The 22,273-nt window shown below is 36.4% G+C and overlaps 4 protein-coding genes across 6 annotated transcripts; 1 reads left to right on the forward strand and 3 right to left on the reverse strand.

Moving 5' to 3' along the window:
* LOC109707611 (transcription factor EGL1-like) lies at positions 4,181–10,445 on the forward strand. Of its 3 annotated transcripts, none has more exons than XM_020229019.1 (9): positions 4,181–4,714; positions 5,056–5,344; positions 6,174–6,428; positions 6,774–6,870; positions 7,003–7,017; positions 7,859–7,864; positions 8,001–8,879; positions 9,187–9,624; positions 10,130–10,445. In XM_020229019.1, the coding sequence occupies exons 2-9, from the start codon at positions 5,205–5,207 to the stop codon at positions 10,199–10,201; spliced, it is 1,902 nt and encodes a 633-aa protein (XP_020084608.1). In that variant the 5' UTR covers positions 4,181–4,714; positions 5,056–5,204; the 3' UTR covers positions 10,202–10,445. The 3 variants fall into 3 exon arrangements, with proteins under 3 accessions (XP_020084608.1, XP_020084607.1, XP_020084606.1); XM_020229018.1 differs by having other exon boundaries at positions 4,182–4,714; positions 5,028–5,344; positions 7,859–7,915; XM_020229017.1 differs by having other exon boundaries at positions 4,182–4,714; positions 7,859–7,915.
* Positions 10,593–13,717, reverse strand: LOC109707613 (elicitor-responsive protein 3). Its single transcript, XM_020229021.1, has 6 exons — positions 13,634–13,717; positions 13,316–13,382; positions 11,520–11,585; positions 11,195–11,333; positions 10,934–11,069; positions 10,593–10,761 (listed from the first exon to the last, which is right to left on the reverse strand). The coding sequence occupies exons 2-6, from the start codon at positions 13,380–13,382 to the stop codon at positions 10,603–10,605; spliced, it is 567 nt and encodes a 188-aa protein (XP_020084610.1). The 5' UTR covers positions 13,634–13,717; the 3' UTR covers positions 10,593–10,602.
* LOC109707612 lies at positions 13,820–15,879 on the reverse strand. Its single transcript, XM_020229020.1, has 4 exons — positions 15,681–15,879; positions 15,500–15,640; positions 14,510–14,564; positions 13,820–14,419 (listed from the first exon to the last, which is right to left on the reverse strand). Exons 1-4 carry the CDS (start codon positions 15,780–15,782, stop codon positions 14,061–14,063), a joined length of 657 nt encoding a protein of 218 aa, XP_020084609.1. The 5' UTR covers positions 15,783–15,879; the 3' UTR covers positions 13,820–14,060.
* Positions 16,287–17,967, reverse strand: LOC109707299 ((RS)-norcoclaurine 6-O-methyltransferase-like). The gene is made up of 3 exons (XM_020228465.1): positions 17,635–17,967; positions 17,066–17,519; positions 16,287–16,818 (listed from the first exon to the last, which is right to left on the reverse strand). The coding sequence occupies exons 1-3, from the start codon at positions 17,931–17,933 to the stop codon at positions 16,525–16,527; spliced, it is 1,047 nt and encodes a 348-aa protein (XP_020084054.1). The 5' UTR covers positions 17,934–17,967; the 3' UTR covers positions 16,287–16,524.

Genomic DNA, 22,273 nt, shown 5'->3' on the forward strand with positions numbered 1-22,273 from the left:
GCTGTTATACTATCGGTAGCACGAAATATTAAGTTGTTTTCAATATTACGATTCTAAATCAACAATCGGCTTCATTAGATTTGATCTACACCATTAAAAATATTTGAAAAACTAAATTTCATAATTTATCGACATCATTTACCTATCAAACGAGTAGTCTAAAAATGAACGGCTAAAAATAAGACTTGAATTTAAGATCAGAGGTACTGATCTTACTCTAAATAGTGAAAAAAAATTTTATAAAAGATTTATCAAATTTGGATTGTTTTATAATGTTAAATTCACAAACGCATCACAACGACCATTAAAATTGTCAATTTTGAGATATTTTGATCACTTGCCAAATGATGTCAAAAAATTATAAAATTTAGTTTCCAAATACTTTTAACAGTGTAGATCAAGTCTAACGGAGCCGATCATCGATTTAGAAGCCGCACCATTAAAAACAATTAGGTAGTATGGAGGCCTCCATGCTACATATAGTATACCGGCCTAGCTATATATATATATATATATATATATATATATATATATATATAAAGAGAGAGAGAGAGAGAGAGAGAGATGAGCTGGAATATTATTGATAGTATTTAGCCCCTTTTGCTGTTAAGTTTTTAACCATTGGATCAGAAATTGTATGATTAGGATGATATACTTATCTACGCAAACTATAATTTGATAGTTTTGGATGGCATACGTGTCAGCCTCTCTTACTTCCTGAAAATATAATTCTCCCATCTATTGGAAACGTATATTCTCAAATTTTTCTTTCTTGAAAATCTGCCAAATCTTCCCTCCTTGGGAATCTACCAAATTTTTTAAAAATCTACCAAATTCTCCATCCTTAGAAATCTACCAATTTTTTTGAAAACTCCCTCTCTTAGAATAGTACCAAATCTTCCCCCTCCTTCTTGGGAAAGTAATATAAAAATCTACTTAGGGGGTTTGCGGGGAAGGAGGAAAAAAGAGGAGGCCAGGGCAGCTGCGCTTTTTCCTCATGGGGTGGTGATGGAGGAGGAGGAAAAGGCAAAGATGATGGCCTCTGCGGTGCTGAAGAGATGAGTCGTGTAGGGTCTCGGACAATGTATGATATCCGCTTCTCTTCATACTTAGTGTTTTACGTCTTTTTTTTTCATGATTATCTCATTAGATTTGCTAAAAAATAGTGTTTTTAATGTATTTTTTGCTAAAAAAAAAATTTTTAAGAGAAAAAAAATTATTTTATTTATTGTGGCTTCATTTTGAGTAAATCTCTAATATATATATAATTTTTTATTATTATTTATTAATTATTATTGTATATTTATTGTAATTTTTTTTTCCGCAGCAAAGCGCGGGTTTTTAACTAGTAATATTTAATCTAATGGTTAGAAACTATCAAATTAATTGATGCAAAAGCTAAAAACTTAATAGCAAAATAGACAAATATTATTAATAGTATTCTAGCCCAACTCTCTCTCTCTCTCTCTATATATATAAAGAGAGAGAGAGAGAGAGAGAGAGAGAGAGAGAGAGAATTGAGCTATTATATTTTTAAAAGTACTAAGTCATTGGTAATTGTAGATTTTTAGCCTTTGAATTAAAGGACGTGCAATTAGGATGATAGTGATTCCTTAGATTGAGTGAGTGGTTAGTTGAATAGTATGATTTAACGGGTGAAAATGAGCAAAATGATAAATCTAACAGCAAAAAATTTATTAGTATCAAGTGCGCGTTTTGCATGTTTAAAAGTACTATAGTCGGACTCTCTCTTTCTATATATATTTATTTATTAGGGTTAATTATATACATCTCTCTATAAGTATATCGAATAGCATATATATACCTACAAAGTTTAAATTTTTATTTTTATCCCTTATAAATGCCTTAATATTTTCAAATATACCCTGCTGTTAGTATTCGTTATAAAAATATAGTTAAGTCTGAGTAAAATACTTAACTCTGGTTAATAAATGAGTTAAATTCTATTCTCATATTATTAAATAAAATATTTTTTAAGAGGAAATTTCTACATAATTTAAGAATATGTTTGTAGGGCGAAAATGTTATTTCATTTATCTGCTATCAAAAAATAAACAGTGCTTTAACGATGACAAATCAAAAGAACAAACATGAATATCACTAAATTTATATAAGAATAAAAATAAAAATTTAAACTTTGTTTGGATATATTTGTTATTTGATATGCTTACAGAGAGCTGTACACAATTAACTCTATATATTATTTAATAATTACTTGATCTTCTATTTAGAATGGATGGTGAGGTGTTAGTGGATCTAATATAATTATTGGCAAAGGGAAACGTATATAGAAGTTGGTCTATGATACAAAACATACGATCTATTTATGCAGCTTTAAAATTCGTTCCTTCACAGGTAAACTCTAGTACTCGTGGTCACGTGCCCAGGGGTGAAACGAGTGGGCTCCAAACTCTCTGCGTTAACTCTTCGGACCCTTCAGTTTGATCTAGTGCCAGCTCAAACATGGGATCGACAGATTCCGAGAAATTATTTGCTGCATCTGGTGTAACTTTTTCAGATAATATCACAATAGCTTAAGCTTTTAGAGATCAGCAGTCGTTTTACATTATATATTTACCATTTTGATGTAGTATGAGAATGAAATAAATATATATAAGTTCAGATGTGAGGAGTCAAATAATTAATGTTTTATAAAAACTTTAAGTTTTTAAAGATGAACTATCATAGAACACAACATGTAAGTTAAAATTTGATTTTACGAGTTCTATTGTACAATTTTAGAGATAGAGCATGTGAAATGTGCTTACATATACAGTGCAGGTAGTAATTTCTCATACATGTAGATTGGTAAATTGAACCCGGTTTACACATAAAAGTTGAACGTAAATCTTATATCCCTTCATCTAAAAGCTAATTTTACACACTAGACTTATCAAACCTTCTATTTCTACGAGAAAAAAATATTATCTTTACACTTCTTATGATGGGTGAACATCTTATATCCTTGATAGAAGGATTCATACCGCCCTTCTGAGAATTTTTTAAAAAGTGGGTTAATGTGAACCATAATTAAGAGGTCTATAATTAGCATAACAAATTTTGATATTGCCTCTCGAAAATAATATTTATATATATAATATACTTTGTTTAATTATGACCTGTTGGTTGCTAGTTGCTACTGGAATGTAGTAAATGCTAGCTATCTGCAGCTACATGATGGCATGCTCGTGAAGTGGAGTCTGCGTGCCTGCAAGATTCTCGAAATGGCATATTCATTTCCACCTCTGAAGAAAACATAGAAATAAATGTCTGAGGCCAATGTTGGCTACAGTAATTCGTACAATGATAACGTATCGCATTTAGAAGTACTTGGTTGCTAAGAATAAAAAAGTTTGAACTTTGATTTTGAGAGAAAAACGCACGTCGTATATTAGTAGTCTCTCTCCCAATGCTTACGGAGAAAATTAGCTTAGAGAAGGAGAGAGAATAGAATTTGATGTAATCAACGATTTAAGTATTCATCGGTACGAATTGTATCTATTATGTCGTATCATGTCAATAAAATATCGGCACAATACAATCTCAGTGTCAATAGCACAACTCAAAACTCTCGATTCTTTAAATTAGTAAGTAATTTTCTCATCGATTATCCCTTCGGCAAGTGAAAAAGGGCTTAGTAGTTGGTATTCAAGGTCTCTCAAGTTCGAATCCTAATTGATTCATATTTCTAACTAAGTTTATTTCTAAATGAAATAAACGAAGCGAGTAGCATATTATCTTTCTCTCTTTTAAAAAAAAGTAAGTAATTTTTTTAATAAAGTTTAAAAAATTTGATAAAAATATATAATAAACAGTTAAAATATTTTATTAGTAAAAAAATAAATATTTCATATTATTATGTATCGATAAATATATATTTTTTTTATTATCGATACATATCAATATGGTCTCGCGTATACTGTGCCGATAAATTTTTAAAACAGTTTTGTATTAAGACTATTAAATTCTTGGATATAATTTTTTTGCGCATGTCATTGTATTTACCTCTTGAATAATCTCTTTTAAATTGAAAAAAAAAATAAAATAAAAACCACCATCAATCATAGGACGCTAGTGCATGTTCCTTGTATAAGCAGAAAAAAGTGATTCTGAAAAATCTCTGTACAACTTTTGCTCTCTCGTTCTTTCTCTTTCCTTTCTCTCTCTATCTCCTCTCCATCGAAGCCCAGAGAGAAAGTGACTTTGTTTTATCCCCACTCTTGTGACTTGTCTCCTTGTACCTGTCCCTTCTCCTCTCTTTTCAATTCTAACAACATAGAGACACTGTAGAAAGGAGTCTTTTTTTGTTTTTTTAATAATCTTTCTTGTAGTGTTCCAAAACCATATATGCGCCTTTTTTTGTTTGAGTTGAGTGATGATAGGTTTTTGCGCTCTACCATTGAGGAAAGAGAATACTAATAATTGAAGATTCTTGGGTTAGTTTGCGCCTAGCTTCTATGAGTATATTATATTTATATTCAACCTCTCTCTTTGCTCTCCCTTATTTACTAGAAAATTGTGTGTCTCCGGGCCTTTGTTTCCTCTTCTTGCTGCTGCAAAACTAAGAGACAGAGACACTTTAAATGGTGATCTATGGTGCCGAGTGTTTTGGTAAACTAAGCACAGTTGCTTCAGCATTGCTTCGTTCTGTTTGGCTTCAGAAACCCATAGAATACTTCAGCTCCTTCTAATGGTAATTATGCTTCCAATCTCCATCCACATTTGAAGCTCTTCTTTATTTGCAGAGAAATTTGCAGTTGGTTGAGCTGAGCTATTCCCATTTCGGAGAAAGATACAGTACAAAAATTAATTGTGTGCTAAATTTTTAAATTAGGTGGAATAGCGGGGATAACTTTAGTCGTATTTGTTATACTGAAAGAAGAAGTGTGATATTGTGATTTGGAACTTTCAATTTCTGTATTTTGCTTCTTTTTGTATCTTTAAGAACCTGCTACTGCTTTCTCCTCTTACAGCAGGTTATTTAGTTTTCTAATTGCCTATAACAGAGATCTTGGGCTAATTTCTATTGGGTAGGAGTGGCCATGACTAAATTAACAATGCAAGAGAAGAGGTTCAGCTCTGTTCAATTTTCTGAGCTGAAAGAAGAAGCACGGCAGGAAAGACGAAAGGCTGTCATCTGAATGCTTCTGCTTATGCTTCTAAGCTGAAGGTTTTCGCTGATTATGTGTCGAGAAATGGCGGCAGCTCCTCCGACCAAGGACGAATCGCCGGAGGAGCACTTCAGGAAGCAGCTTGCTGCTACTGTGAGACAGATCCAGTGGAGCTATGCGATCTTTTGGTCGATCTCGACCGGGCAACAAGGGTTTGGAAAATCCATACATGATTTTCTTTCTAACATCTTCTTTGTAGTGTATTGATTGGCCCAACTTTCTGATTTTATGTGTCAATTGTTACTGCATTGATTGCTTTAGAAGTTAATTGAGCTTCCAATCTTTTTTGTTGAGTGCATTACAATATCTTTGTCTTTTAAAGAAGAATTTAAGAGGTGGGTCCTGAGCAAATACTGTTGAGAGCACATGTTTTATGGAGCTGTGGTCCTAGTCACATGAGAATCTGCCTTTATTTTTAGTTTAATGCAAGTTCAAGTAGGTGTTGCCTAACATTCAGCTTCTGTTTAGAATATTGATAAAGGTTATGTTAGCCTTGGCACATCTAATTAATGTCCTTTTTTTTGCCCCTCCTTTTTGAGAGTAATAATTGTTTGGATAGTGCATATTGAAGCTATTATTTTTTTTTTTTTATTTTTCTGCATGTTCTTGTGAAATTGAGCACACAATTTCCGTTAAAACAATCTGCAAGCCAACCTTGTTGTTGCATGAAATATTTTTCCTTTTCAATTAGTTCCTCTGTTTTCGGTATTAAGAAACAAACATATCTCATCCGACAGCCCCAATTAAGCAACAAAGTATCTGAGTTGTTGTTATTCCCTTCTTCATGTGTTTTAAAGTAAATAGATAATACAAGATTTTCGGTAATGCATGCAGCAGTTAGCATCATTTCAGATTCCTCGGTGTAGCTTCTTCTTAATGGTTCTGAAACTTCTCTGATGTACTATTCCTTAAGCTTGATTATCTAAACCTTGCACTATGTATTTCATAACCTCTTTTTGCATTCAATTGGACGGTCTGTAGGGTTTTATCTTGGATGGATGGATACTATAATGGTGATATTAAGACGAGGAAGACTACGCAGCCGATGGAGTTTAAAGCTGATCTGCTGGGTCTGGAGAGAAGCGAACAACTGAGAGAGCTATATGATTCTCTGTCGGCAGGTGACAGCAATCAACAGAACAAAAGGCCTTCTGCTTCATTATCTCCCGAAGATCTAACAGATACCGAGTGGTATTACTTGGTTTGCATGTCCTTCACATTTGGGCAGGCCCAGGGGTAACTCCTCATTCATACTAACCTGCTGGTTTGGTTGTTATGCTTTTAATTCCTCATTTGGTATCAGGTTAAATCCATCTTACTGTACTGGAAACTATAATAGGTATGTGGTATGTTTGACTACTATTTTTCATCCTTGTTTTTTCCGATGTCTCATAAGCTGATAATCTGAAGAAACAACAGATTTTTTTCTGGTTGAAATAGAAACATAAGAAGATTAGAACACAAAACAAACACCAGTCCAATACTAGTCTTGACAATGATATACAGCATGTGCTGAACGATCCGTTCATTGATCCAAACACGGTGTTTTCATTGGTTTAACATGTTTTATGTCCTTTACAGGTTGCCAGGTAGAGCTTTAGCAAGCAATCAGCATCTATGGTTGAGCAATGCTCAATATGCAGAAAGCAAGATATTTTCCCGCTCTCTTTTGGCAAAGGTTATATTTGTTAACAATGCCTTCATCCACAGATACAACTAGTATGATAATGTAGTACTAATTATTTGCTCTCTTGTATGTGACATGCAATTTGTCATCGGGTTGACGACTTTCTACCAATCATCACCTCAGAGTGCATCAATGCAGGTATTGTCATTACCTGCACTTGAATCATGTAATATGTATGAAACTGTTGAGAAGTAAATAGTGTTATGCTATTTTGCCTTGTAACTTAAAGAAGGGAAAAGTTCTTTATCATTACTATGTATAGAGTGGTAGCTACATGAAGAGAAAGACTTCTAATCGGCTACTCTGTTTAGTCCTTTTCTGTCCCTACCTGGATGTATTTCTGCCTATAACTGTGGTACTAAACTAGATTTATGATCCTTCCACCTATAACCGTGGTACTAAAATAGAGTTATGATCCTTCCACGCAACGCCCCAATGATCCCACATTATATGGGAAAAGGATTCTGATTGAAAATATAAGAGGCCATACATCTTAGTAATAAGGCCCAATGAGTTATTATTGCTAGTGATTCGAGTCGTTACAGTTAGTATCAGAGTCGAATACTAGTGTGAAAGTTAAGTGCTACACCACTGGTTTGATGGGAGCCACCTCTAAACCCACAGGAGCCACCTCTAGAATCTCACATCACAGTGTGAGAGCTAAGTACTATGTGGGGCAAAATGCTACACTATGGGTTAGTGAGAACTACCTCTAGAATTTCAGATTGCCTGGTAATTCTGATCTATAAATTTGTGATTGGATTTGGACCCGACAAAGACGTCAAGGTCTAAAACGGAGGAGTCTATAATGCACCCTAGTAATAATAACTAGATTTAAGTACTTTGGGCCGATGGTTTGGGCCCAACAAGTTATTATTACCAGTGGGTCAAGTGTTTACATTCCACCTATAACCCTCGTACTAAAATAGATTTATGATGCTTCATGCATGTGCCTTAATTTTTATTTTTTTTTCTGCAGACAGTGGTATGCATTCCCTTCATGAATGGTGTGCTCGAGTTGGGTACAACTGAATTGGTTTGTTCTCCATATAAATTCAGATATCCTCATTATTACCTTAACAAGAATCCTCATTTATCTTTTTCTGCTTTCAATTTTATAGGTTTTGGAAGATCCCTCTCTCATACAACAAGTCACAACTTCCTTTTGGGACCTGCCATACCCTACTTGCTCTGAGCAATCTAGATCTGCTTCTCCAAAAGGTGAAAAAGAGGAAGTCAATTTATGCTCAAATCTTCATCGTAGCAATATAAATGCAATTGGTGAGGAGCCTCATTTATTAGAAGTTGGATCCCCATCTTTTCCTTTTCCTCTTCATAATTACGAAAACGAGAACGAAGAACTCCATAACAAGCTTGATGAAGTGCATGTTAATTTGTACGAAGAGCTAAATATAGACTCTACAGATGACTCTTTAAGAGTTGAGGTGCACAACAGCACATCTCAAGTTCATGGTAGGCAATTGATGGACGATGAATTCAGTAATGGTCTACATGGTTCTTTAAACTCAAGCGATTGTATATCACAGTCCTTTCTTACTCCCCAAAGAATAAAGAATCCTACTCTTTTTACCGTTCAAGAGGGAGAACTGAACAAGCTTACTGACCTTGAAGACGACGCTTCTCACTACGCAAGGACTCTTGTGGCCATTTTAAGGAACTCGAAACAATCTGCACCAATCTCTTGCCCTATGAATGGTTCTCATAACTCGAGTTTTAGTATTTGGATGAGAGGCTTCAATGCACATAAAACGTTCTCTTCCACGCCTCAGAAGTTGCTCAAGAAAGTTTTGATTGATACTGCATGGATTCCTGGTGCTCAACCAACCAAGCCCATAGAGGAAAATGGCCCACAAAACAAAGTCTGGAAATCACAAGGAGATGATGCTGGTGTTAGTCACGTGCTGTCGGAGAGAAGGAGAAGAGAAAAACTAAACGAGAAGTTTCTGATACTAAGAAATCTTGTTCCTTCTATTAGCAAGGTATATTCTTCTTATCTGCTTATGGCAATATTGCTAAATCGTTTGAAATTAAAAACTGTGATTGAATTTTCATCTTTAAAACACAAGACCTCACGGAAAAGATCTTGTGCAGATAAGTCTATCTCCATCTTATAAAAAAATTGATAGTCAGTCTTTGTAAATGTAATGGTGCTAAATATTGCAAAGCAAGAGCTAGACCATTTTTGCCTTTTTGGAGCCACTGACTTGTAGTTGAACATTCTGTCATTAATCAGTTCCTCTTTATTAGTTTGTTCCAAGCCTTCAACAAAATGTATTTCTGTCTCAGGTTGACAAAGCATCCATCCTTGGCGACACAATTGAGTATCTAAGGGAGCTAGAGCAAAGAGTAGAGGAGCTAGAATCCTGCAGAGAGCTATTGGACCACGAATCTAGAACTAGAAGGAAGTACCCTGACATAGCCGAAAGAACTTCAGACAACTACTGCAACAAAAAGATACCAAACGGCCAAGTTTCTGCAAGCAAGAGGAAGGCGTCTGATATAAATGAAACGGATGTGGAGCATCATTGGATCTTGTCGAAGGATGGTCCAATTGACGTCAATGTTACCGTGATCGAGAAAGAGGTTTTCCTTGAGATACGTTGCCCATGGAGGGAGTGCTTGCTTCTTGAGATAGTTGAGGTATTAAGCAACCTCCATTTGGATCCCCTCTCAATGCAATCATCCACAGCTGATGGTGTTTTAGCATTAACAATAAAAGCTAAGGTATTGCCATAGGAAGTGCTTGTCTTTTATTTCTCCTTTTTGGGGTCAATTGCAATTTCAGTTGCTCAAGATTGATCCCTAATTCAATTATGCCCTCAGAGTTCCAGTTGTAACAATTTAGTTCCTAGAGTTGTCCTGCTTGACAATTAAGTCCTGCTGCTGGTCTATTTACTGAAAAAAAAAAAGAAGAAAAATTCTACGTCAGCATTGTTTGCTGCCAGGGCCAACTTCAATAAATTGCCATGTCAGCAAACTCTAATGAGGATGCTGACATTGCATCTTGTTTCAGAAAGTAGAGTAACAGAAAACTTTAACTGTTATGCAGGACAAATTTGAGGACTGAATAAGTAAGATTAAAACCTGAAGGGTGAAACAATATCAGGGTCAAATTGTGAGGGCTAATTTTGTAATTAATAAGCTTTTCAAAAAGAATCAAGCTTTTTCTTTATGTTCCTGATTTTTCTGCTTTTGATCACTGATGTTGTTTTGAATTTTTTACTTGCAGTTTGTTGGTTCAGTCATGGCATCGCCAGGAATGATCAAGCAATCCCTTCAGAGAGTTGCAAGTAAATGTTGAGGTTAGTTTGTTCCAGCTGCGAATGGTAACTTTTGCAACTCCCGAACTCTTTGAATCTGTCCATTCTGGTGAGGCCTGCATCATGTATTTATTTATTCTAAGGAACTTCAATGCAATCTTGCTAAGTATTTAGTTAATGATGGATCATTCCTTTCTCCTGTTCCTTAATCATATTCTGTATGTATTGAATAATTGGTATTGCGCATCATATTTGTCGCAGAAAATGGTAATTGATAAGCTTTAATCCCAATCCTTTTGAAGCTTTTAGTAACAGTTCTTAACAAATAGTTGGGAAGATACATATACTAGTCTGAAAAAGTTTGCCTGTCTTTAATGATTATAGATTATATGCAGTAAGCACTGTATCGTAGCTGAAGAGTTTAGCAATCGTAATGAAGGGTTTATCTATCTTTCCTACTTTCCGAGCGGTTGTGGAAAAAGAAGAATCTCGACCAAGGGATTCCCCGCAAATTAATGCTTAGTATGGCCTGATATAGGGAGTATGGTTGTTTTTGAGGTACTGTGCATGCTATACTCTTTGTTTGCTGCTCCAATTCTACCTGCACACCAGAAAATTCAAACCCAGTTAGGATCTGACCTTTCGTGCTCTAAGATACCGAATAAAAAGGAATATAACATGGATATCTTATTTAATACAGGGTTTAATTTTTGAATATAGATATTGTCTTTGTATGTTAGCTTTAATGAAATGTATGCATGGATGTTACTTACATTAGAGATGAATTTGAGGCCAATTTTAAGCTCTCCTTCGTATGTCCCGTCGTAGAGCACAACATTGTATGAAGATGGTTTCAGCTCTAAAAACCCTTTCTCTCTTCCCTCTCTGAGGATTCCTCTCAGATAAACCCTGCATATAAAACTCATACCAGCAAGCAACTTGGGCACTTATTGGGAGCTTCATTTCACATTTAAAAGCTCCATATTTTTCATGATCTACAATAGCAGTAAAAAAAAAAAAAAAAATGTACTTACATGGTTTCGCCGACCGGCCGATCCTCCAAGAACTTATCCTTTTCCATGATTCTCAGCTTGAGCTTGGCCAAGTCTTTGCATTCCGCAGATGATAGCATGAATCTGAACTTCTCATTCCAGCAAACTTTCCGATCTTTTTCTGCACCAACAGTAACAGCGTTTTCGACAAAAACTTCAAATTTCGAATAAAAAAAAAGAAGTTATGTTGCTCATAAAATTTTTTCAGAAATTACTGAAGATGTCCTAAAACACTGTGGTTGCAGAAAAGAAAAGCAAAATATAGCCTGCAGAGGTAAAAACTAAACACACACTGACACACACACACCTGATGTGATTTTGCTTGTGAATGTGTGATTGCCACACTGAATGACCACGTAATAGTTTGATGATCCTGCACACACAAATAGTATTAACTGGTTCAAGTTGAATTTGAATTTTATCGGATATAAACTAATTTAGCACGAGTTGAGCTATAATACTATCGATAGCAAACGAGCTCCGTTGCCACCCATTTATTTTTTGATGATAGAACCTCTAAATCGACGATCGGCACCGTTGAACATGATCTATACCACTTAAAGTGTTTAGAAATCAAATTTCAAATTTTTTTGACATTATTTACCTAATGATCAAAGAGTTTCAAAATTTGTAAATTTAATGGTCGATAATGAGGCGTTTTCTTGTTTAACGGTAATTGAATTTTTGTTAGAAAATTCTTTAAACTATTTTAAACAAGATTTATACTCTTGATCTTGATTACAAAACTCCTATCATCATTTTTTAAAGAATATTTATTTTCAGCTGTTTATTTTTGTGTCCACTCAATGGAGAAGAGAACAATATCGAAAATATATGAAATTTGATTTTTAAATACTTCAAGTGATATAGATCATGTTCAAGCTGATCGTCGATTCGTAGGCTCCATCATCAAAAACAAATAGGTGGCAACGGAGCCCATTTGCTATCGACAGTATTCTAGCTCAACTCAATTTAGCACATAACAAACAATGCAAATTACCCAAAAGTAGGGACTAAGGTGCAAAATCGGAATAGTAACAGAACTATTCGTGGCGATACGAGGTGATAGTATGCACATCTCGCAAAATCTTTCCATTTAAAGATCTTATGCATTAGTCTAAAAATGGAAAGTTTCGGGAAAGGCACGAAAGTGGAAATTTTGCTCGCCTTAATTATATTATAATTTATTTATAAAGCTCACGTTTTGTCTTTTTGACTTCTTTTTTTTTTTTTTTGAAGGTTTGAGAAAAATCATCGAATTTATTGTACTGCTGTTATTGAAAAAAATTAGATAAATATAGATAGTAGTTTATAAATCGCACAAAAATATTTTAAGGAGATTGTCTTAGTTCAATATATTTAAAATTTTCAAATGAAATTTAAAATAAATATAGATGTACATAGAATTTTTATATATATCAGCTATCTGTAGATAATTTAATCTAATCTCATGAAGCATCTTACAAAAATTACAAATGATTTAGTTTACAAAATTTAGTCGTAAAAATAAGGTATAGTCAATATTGATATTTAAATATATTCTTAAGGTGATGTAGATTGCTATGGATCAATATCATCACATGCTAAATATTTCAAGAAGATTTGTAATTTTGATCGCAATGTTTTTTTGGCAATTAAGATCTGAAACCCAATAAAGAGGATTTTTAGAAATTCTCCAATTCTACTTTTATTAGACCATTCGACTATCCAACTTTTCAAAAATTTAATTTTAATATTCAATCTTTCAATTTGTTTGATTTATATCAATTGGCGGCTCTTCTCATACAAAATTCAAACTAATCGCTCACTTTAACGAACTTATACTTACATGAATTGTATAATATATGCTAATTAAATGTGTAACGACAAGCGACGCATTTAAATTTTGAAACTTAAGAGTCATTAACCGGCTTGTATCATATAAATTAAAAGGTTGGATATAAATTAAAAGTTTATAAAGATTAGGTAATCAGATCGAAATAGGTGACAATTGAGAAAAATTCTATTCCATACATTTTTGCCTATCTGTTACACAGTAGAGAGATAGAGAGAGAGAGAGAGAGAGAGAGAGAGAGAGAGAGAGAGAGAGAGAGAGAGAGAGACCTGGCAGATGAGCATGTTTGAGGCCTACAGCGCTGACCAGCAGAACTTCTAAAACTGCACCTTTCATCTGAGCATGCAGGAGGAAGAGGGCAGAACAATGAGGAACATAGAATGTACATAATGTAGTGGAGAATGGGAGGTTCATCTCATTAAACCGAACATTATGAAAGTAATTAAGCTAGAAGAGTTTCATAAAGTGGCAAGAAATGAAACTGCTTCAACCCCTACTAAGAAATACTTTCTCTATGGTAGAAAAAAAACCTCCCAAGATACTTTTAATGCTCTTTAAAGCTCAAATCACAATTACACTCTTCTTACCAGAGGAAAAACCCTGGTATGAAAGCTCCGACAAAAGATGCATTCTAGTATATGCGAAACCCAAGAATCTGAATGCTGTTGACAGACACGGGAAAACTTTGGAAATATAGGTTGCAAGCCATTGTGAACATCTTCTCTGATTCATTGCATCTCATGCAGAAAATTTATAATTTAGATAAAGGAAAAGATGGAAAAGATGGCTCTTTCCGCTGTGGATCAGCCAAAATAATGAGAACAGCATCAACTAAATCAATCTAACTCCAATCAGTCTTGTTCCTCGCTTGCGAAATACATTCCCTGCCTCATACGACAGTATAAAATCCATTGCACCAAGTATAATATAACAGTTGGCCTTGGCTTTTGCATTACAGGGGCATTAAGCTCTTCCATTGAAAGCTGGACTAACCAAAACTAGGCAATAGATCTTCTACTTGGCTGCTTGACGCGACCGAAATTCCTCCTTGGTCACACCATAATAGACCGTTTTGATTCCCGAGTAAACAAGAAAGTTCCAGCCGACGGGGGATCCGCCAATGACGTAAGACCCTAGAAACCCATCTTCAAGCTGCTTTGGGGAGTCCTTTGTTTCGCTGGTCTTGGCTCTTTCTGGGAGGCTCTCTGGGATCACGTTCGCATTTGGTGCGTTAACTTCTTGGAAATTATTGGTTGGCTCTTTCTTGACGGCCCCAGGCAAAGGTTTAGACTCCTCTGATGGTTTCTTAAGCTCCTCCACAGTGGTCAGCTCATTTCTCAGTTGCTTCGATAACTCCGCCAAAGTACTTATCTCTGCAAAAAATGATTTGCGCCAGATAAGATAGAGACAAAAACCATGTCAGGAATCTCAAGAACGATCGATGAGTCGAGCCGAATACTTACGTTTTAGAATGTCATGAGCTGCATTGCTATTTCGAAAATCAGATGCTTGAACAAGCTTCACCACAAAACAGAAAAGGCTTTTCAGAGTAGATCCCAGTTTTATCACAAATTACTCATAAACTACTAAGCAGTTATGGCTTTCAAAATAGTAACATGTAAATTTAGGTAAATTCACTATATACCAGAATAATAGAGGTTCCACCAACTTTTGATCGCGTTCAAGTAAATTTTGCACAAGCTGACGAGTGATTGTAGAAATTATCGGCTCTTAAATGAGAGCCCTTTTTGGTTTTGATTTCTGAATTGGGCTTTGGATGTGCCTCGAAGCTTACAAAAAGTTTTCGACTCCTCAAAAGAGCCTTTTCTGTTCTGATTTGTGCATTAGGGTTTAGATGTGCCGCGACCTTACAAACAATTTCTGTAGACTATGATATCTTTGATCGGTCATGGATCCTAGTTCCCCGGGGTTACGAATTTGTCGAAAAACAAACGTTTCAATAAAGAGATTCCTGTAGCATTTCAGTGACTTGGTTGGACATGATTTTTCTACCTAGATGCGTGCGAGAGGCGATCATCTGTTAAAGATAATGGATAAGGATATAATCCTTCTTTACATCATCATCAAATAACTAAAAATTTGAGAAGAGTACGCTTTTTAAGTCGATAAATACCAATTAATCCAATTTTACCCATGAATATAGTAAATTTATAACTGCGATCAAAATTTCGCGCGTTGATAGGATAAAGCTGCTAACATAAATGTCCACATAATACTGCTTCTGACATAATTTCGCCCGAACCCTAACACCATTTTGGGTTCGGCGGAAAGATTCCGATGCGCGTATCAAGGAACCGTTCGTAGAACAAAACAACAACGTCTCAAAACTCCGTTTAATTCCACCAAAAGAAGAACTTCTTGTCGATCAAATCTTAGGGGATTTAGAGAAAGAGAAAGAGAAAGAGAGAGAGAGAGAGATTGGGGCGGCGCACCACGAGGAAGAGGGGGCGGAGGTCTTTGACGATGGTGCGGATCTTGAAGTAGGCGGAGTTGTGGAAACCCGCATCCTCCAGCTTCCTCTTCTTCGTCTTGGGCTCCGCCGGCGGCGCCGCCGCCGGGAGAGGCGGCGGGGCTCCGCCGCGCGGCGGCGGAGGCGGCGGAGCCCAGCTGCTGCGCCGGAGCCGGCGTAGGTGCGGGGGCTTCTGGCTGGGGAGGAAGGGTTTGGGGTTCTTCCTGCGTCGTTGTGGGGAGGGATCGGGGTACCTCCTCCGCCATGGAAAAAGATTTTGGGAGGAGCGAAGTGAGTATTAGGACTGGGTGGGTTTTCCAGCTTTTGCCATTGCTTCTCTCTCTTGACTCTTGAGAAAAGCTAAATTTTTTTGAAAAGTCTTTTGCCAAATTTCATAAAAAATTAGTGTTTTTATTTTTTAGATTTTTTTAGAAAAATGAAAAGACTAATTTTTTATGAAATTTAAAAAGATTCTTTTTTAAAAAAACTAATTTGTTTAATTAAACTGCCGAAAAATTGAAAGAAAAAATTATTAAATACTTTTTTTCGATTTTTTTTTTTCATACGTTTTTCGAGAAACCAGCCTGTAAAGTGTACAATGAGAAAAACGGAAAAAAGTTTGATGCTACCGTCCCTCAGAAGGGAGCTGAGGACGGACTTAATAGAATTTCCACTCGTCTCTAATTATTTGGCCATTTGTCTGCTAGATAGACTCTCGTGTATTAATATGCATAGCAATATATATCTAATAAAAGGGAATTTTGCTCGAAACAATTTGATATGCTATAAACACCACATTTCTTGGCACCAACCAAACACCACTTCACATAGGAATCGACATAATTTTTAGCTCAGTAAAATCATGCGAAATGGCATAATTTTTTCATTCAACATGTGTAGGGATCTCCATTTTATCTTCTCCAAGAAAAGAAGGAAAAAAAAAAAACATAAAGAGAGTAGCTAGTAATAGTCAATAGTCAATTATTGTTGGCAGGAAGAAGGTAGCGTTCAAGTAGAAGCTTCAATCATCTGCTCCATGGCCATGATAGGCTTGATCTTGCACGACGCGAACCCGGCGCCCAGAACCAGTTGGTTCCACTCCTTCTTGGTCCTCTCTCGGCCTCCGGTGTACACCATCATCAGCATGTCCGTCGCCATTCTCGCGCGCGCGAACTCGTGCTCTCGTTCGTCGTCGACGACGATGTCCACTATGATCAGCTTTCCCCCCTTGCCTGGAAGCGCCTCTTTGCAGCGCTTCAGAATTCGCAGGCATTCCTCGTCGCTCCAGTCGTGCAGCACCGACTGTTTTTACATAATTTTTAAAAAAAAAATTGAAGAAAAAAGAAGAACATCGCATTATTCCTTTGAATGCATGGCATATGTACATGATTATTAAAATTAGAATTGTGAATATGAGCACAGAGTAATTAAAATTGAAGTTAGAGGTCTAATCTAGTGACTAGATTTGGAACTATATATATATATATATATATATATATATATATATATATATATATATATATTAATTCGAGATAAATTAATTAAACACCTTGAGCAGAACAGCGTCAGCGTGCGGGACGGAGGCGAACATGTCCCCGCCCACGTACTCGAGGCCAGGGCGCTTCTGCATGGAGTCCACCACGTGCGGCAGGTCGAACACGACGCAGCGGAGGTGCGGGAACGCCGCCGCGATGGCCCTGGCGGCGGTCCCCGTCCCCCCGCCGACGTCGACGAGCGACCGCACCCCCGCCAGCGCCGCCCGGCACCCCTCCACCATCCCATCCGCCACCAGCGCCGTGTTGCACGCCATCGCCCGGTTGAACAGCTCGTTGAACGCCGCGTCCCGCGACGCCCGCTCCCACACGCTCCCCCCCTTCACCTTCTTGTACGCCGGCTCCCCGCCCAGGCACAGCTCCAGCGCGTGCAGGGGCTCCAGCATCTCCTCGTCGGTCTGCATGAGCGCGAAGGGCACCAGGCTCTTCTCTTCTTTCTTCAGCAGAAATCTGTCGAATGTAGAGAATATTAAGACACCGTTCTCACCGCCTCCTCCGCCTCCTCTGAAAAAAAAACATGCACATAAAGTTTTTAGAGACAAACGGTTGTTTTCAGCTAGCGAACCTGGAGGCTGGCGTGAGAGCGTAGAGCTCTTCGGCCTCATCGCCGCCGTCAGGGTATTGGATGGCGATCAGGCGCATGTGGGAGAGGTAGCGCATGATGCGGCGGAGGGCGGAGGGGGAGGCGCAGGGGACGGGGAGGGAGGCGGCGAGCTCTGACGCGGGGACGGGGCGGCCGCGGCGGTGGATGATGTCGATGACGTCGAGCTTGATGGCGCATTTGAGGACAAAGGAGTCCACCAGGGAGAGAATGTGGCTCCACACCGTGGCTTGGGCTTCCACGCCGACTCCTCCTCCCTCCATATCTTGCTTGAAGGAAGGAATGGAGGAGTTTGAACTGATCATCATAGAATATTTAAAGCGAAGAGATTGGATTAGGCGAAATAGTTGCACGCACCGAGTGCACCCTTTTTTCCATTTAATTCTACTGGAGCAACATCGTCATATTATCTGATTTTTAAAAATTAAAACAAATTATCATTTAATAAATAATTTAAATCAAATATGAGATACAGAATACGGATGCGTATAGTTGTTGCAGGGAAGAATTTCGACAATTTCCATTCAACTGTAACGGCACGGAGTAAATGCCACCTACAGAGTATGGTACTTCTAACTACATTTTGGATGCAACTGTTCACATTTTAAAAGGTTCTTCCATCCATATTAATATCTTTATTTGCATGTTTATTAGTTTCTAGAATCTGTAATACTGTGCACAAGTCGTCTGGTAAGTGTTATATCTAACATATTCTGTAGTTTTTTAGGTAAAGTTTCACGGTACTAGATGAGAAATAATTCAACAATGTTCTCATAAATGTTAATATTATCATAAATACTAAGTGTACAATCAAAAGAGATTGTATTTTAACAATTCATCATTCAACTGACTGCTCCTAGCGTAAATGGCAAAGACTTGATGGTTGACATCCGAGATCCCAAATTCGAATCCTAGTTGATTTATATTTCAAGCTAAGTTTATTTTTAAATGAAATAAACGAAGCACCTATTTCTCAAAATAAAAAAAAAACAATTCATCATTCAAGGATTGTAAACCTTACTAATCACTGTTTATTTTTAGAACGACAAAAAATATAAGACTAGTAGGAAAATAGATAATTTTTGGATTAGAGGAGTTCAAGGATTATAATCTAAACTTGGATTGTAATCCTCTTTATCAGAAGATATAAAGTCTACAATAAAAAAGAATTGTAATTTTATAGTAGCAAAGCTCTAACCCTTCTGGATACATAACATTTAGAGACGGATAACCTATCTTGTGTGTTCTGTGGATCCTCTTTAGAGACAGTAGATCACATCTTCACAGGCTGGATTTTCAGTATATATCTTATGCTTATGGTGATGGTTGGTGAAGGGGATTTTGAGTGTACCCTTAGTGAAGATGTTCGGAAAGTTTGGGAAAGAGCAACTCGGGATGATCGTAATAGGAAAAAGGTGACGAGAACACATTTACTTGTAGCTTGCTGGTGGGTATTATGGATTGAAAGGAACAATTATATTTTTAGAGGGATCAATATTGAACCATTAGCGGCAGTAAATAGGATCAAATCGCTAGTAAAGCAATGGAAGGATTTCTAGTGGACTGTCATAATTTACATTAGCTAGTAATTGCTTTTTTTTTTGTTTTTTTTTTAATCGGACCTTGTATGGGACGTTTATGATTCTCGGGGCTAGTTGCCCCACTTCTGTAGCTTAGTTCATATTCGCTATGAATGAAGCAGGCAGCAAGTCTACCTTGCTCTCTAAAAAAAAAAAAACATTTTTCCCCCTAGGGGAAGCTCGTACGCAATACATTTGGCGAAGATCCTATATTTTCGTGAAACAATTTAAGAGAAATGGAGGAACACGAAAATGAACTAAGATCCTATAATTTTATCAAACAAAAAAAAGAACAGAAAGGTATAAGAAATTGAATATCGAAATAAGATTATCCAATATATAAAGATTTTATTATGAAATTTAAAATTAGGATTTTATTTTTTCTCGAAAGATTTTTTTTTTTTGAGAGATAGATAGCACGCTATCCGCTTCGTTTATTTTATTTAGAAATAAATAAACTTAGCTAGAAATGTGAACCTACTAGGATTCGAACTTGAGACCTCAGGTACCAACCACCAAGCCCTTTGTCACTTGCTTTAGGGACGGTCCGTTCCTCAAAAGATCTTAACATCTATAATTTAGTAGAATAGTATGGTCACCTACAAAATAATTTATCTTATTGGAGAGCAATTATTTGAAGACCAAATACAATATCCAATCTAAATATTTGATCATGCATCAACTTTCAAATACAGTACACATTTTAAAGAAATTAAAAAATATGCCGAATAAAATGTTCATGCATCTCAAAAGCCCAAAGAAAATAAAGGAGTAAGATATTTAAATTTAGAGTAATACTTCAATACATTATGTAAATTTTGACCATTTATTTTTTTAAATAGATGGTTGAGCTGTAATATGATTTTGGCATAGGTACCATTCACGAGGTACCTATTTAAAGGGCATTTTGGTCTTAGAAAAATATTTTGGCCTACAAAATCAGTTTTATCTAACTAAGAATACTATAACTTTCTCAAATACCTATAACAATAGTTGGAATTCAAATTACAACTAAACTGTAAATTTAAATACAAAGCAATATAAAAAACTTAATTATAAATCAAATTTAACTTTTAAATATAAAACACAAATTTAAAATTAAACTTTCAGTTCAAATTCAAAATTTTAATTTAAATCAAAAATTAAAATTTGGCTTACAGATTAAAAGTGCAATGTAGATCAAAATTTAAAAGTTTAATATAAATTTTGAAATTAAAATTTTACATTACAATACCAACTTCAAAACTTAAATTTAAATTCAATATTTTTTTGATTGGATAACAAATTGGGTATTATCTAATTTGGTAAGTAACAAAACTAAATAAGATATTTAATATGTACTACTAATTTTTTTTCTAATATTATCATATTAACTAATTCAAATCGGTAACCTGTTCAATAGGTTACTTCATAAAAAATCCAACTATACCCTTTACTAATTAAGAATTTGATTTTAATACTTATAGTATATTGAAGTATTGCTCTTAAATTTAAAGCTCATTAAATAGAACCTTAGGCTTTATGTGATCCTTTCCACGTGCAAATAATTTAAGAATGAACGATTAATGTGAGTCGTTCATTACGGATAAATGAAAACTTGAACTAACATGGGCACTAAATTCGTGCCACATTGAGAAGCACTACACAATTAAATAGAAGATTAGCGCTTCAGATGGAGCCTTTGTTCGTTTAGTTTATTGGTGCATCCGTTATTTAAGGTGCTTAGTTGTCAGTTGCCACAGCAATTTACGGAAATTTACTGACACTGTTTTAATGCTCTACCTAATTAGGAGAGTTTGTAGTTTGTACAAGAGGGGAAGCAGGATGGAATTTGGTGGTTGTTTTTAGCTCAAAGGAATGCTACATTTCATTTAGCACCTCGTAAAGTTTAATCCAACACTGATCTGCCTCTTATTTTGCGCTCTATAGAGGCACTTCTGTTTTTGTGTTGCTTCACGTGGGATTGTGGAGGTTTGCAAGGTGAAGGACTGACGGCACGGGTGTACGATGTGCTGAATGCATTGCCGGTGACTCACTTTTTATGCTTTTGGAGAAAGTAAGTGGGGCCCATATAATTTTCTTTCACTATGGCTATGGGAGTACTGACTACTGAGCAGAGATGACGGGAGGTTCAATGTCATTAATTGGGCGGGGGCCCACACCAATAATGATGGTTGATTTTCGTTGGGAATGTGTATCTGTTAACCCAGAGTGTTGCATGGTTTAAAGTTGGCAATAACACTGTTAATTGGTTGGGTTAATGGGTTTCGATGGAAAAAGATTACTAAGGAGGTTGTAATTGACAAGATTTTTTCTACTATTAATCCATTAGAAGGGGAGACGAACCTGACGGGTAATGTGGGGAACGAGTATTTGATTACGGAGTACTGGCAGAAATGGATCCGAGACTACAATTAGAATTCAAGAAAATAGTATTTGCTCGACGGAAAAGAAAATCAAGAAAAAGAGCGGGATGTGTCGTGTTCGCTTTGGAGACGAGGACTCCAAGTCCTTCAAGAAGTTTCTCCGTGGGAGTGCATGAGTGACAAATCTGCGTTCAATTTTTTGAGTTTTTATTTGGACCTTCTCTCTTTTTTATATTTCATATCTACAGTTGGAACGTAAGAGGACTGAATGATCCCTCTAAAAGAAGAGCCGTCAAATGTGTGGTGTCTAGGTTGAGAAATATTGTATTATGTTTGCAGGAGACTAAAGTCGATGTTGTATCTCTCACTTTTCTTCATCATGTTTGCGGGTCCTTTTTTGACAAATGCCACTACATTGGCTCCAACGGTGCTTTTGGCGGACTCGTTACTTGTTGGAGCTCACGAGTTTTCTCTTGTAGGGAGGTGATCAAGAAGTTCTCCCTTGCGCTCCAACTTTCCCATCTTCGGGATGGAGAAAGCTTCTATATCACTAATGTACATGGCCCGCCAGCTTAGGAGGGCAAGGAAGATTTTTGTACCGAGCTATTGCTTCTACAGGATATCTATAAGGGTTACTGGGTTGTTTGCGGTGACTTC

This window comes from Ananas comosus, linkage group 3 (genome assembly GCF_001540865.1).
Source record: "Ananas comosus cultivar F153 linkage group 3, ASM154086v1, whole genome shotgun sequence".
NCBI lineage: Eukaryota > Viridiplantae > Streptophyta > Magnoliopsida > Poales > Bromeliaceae > Ananas > Ananas comosus.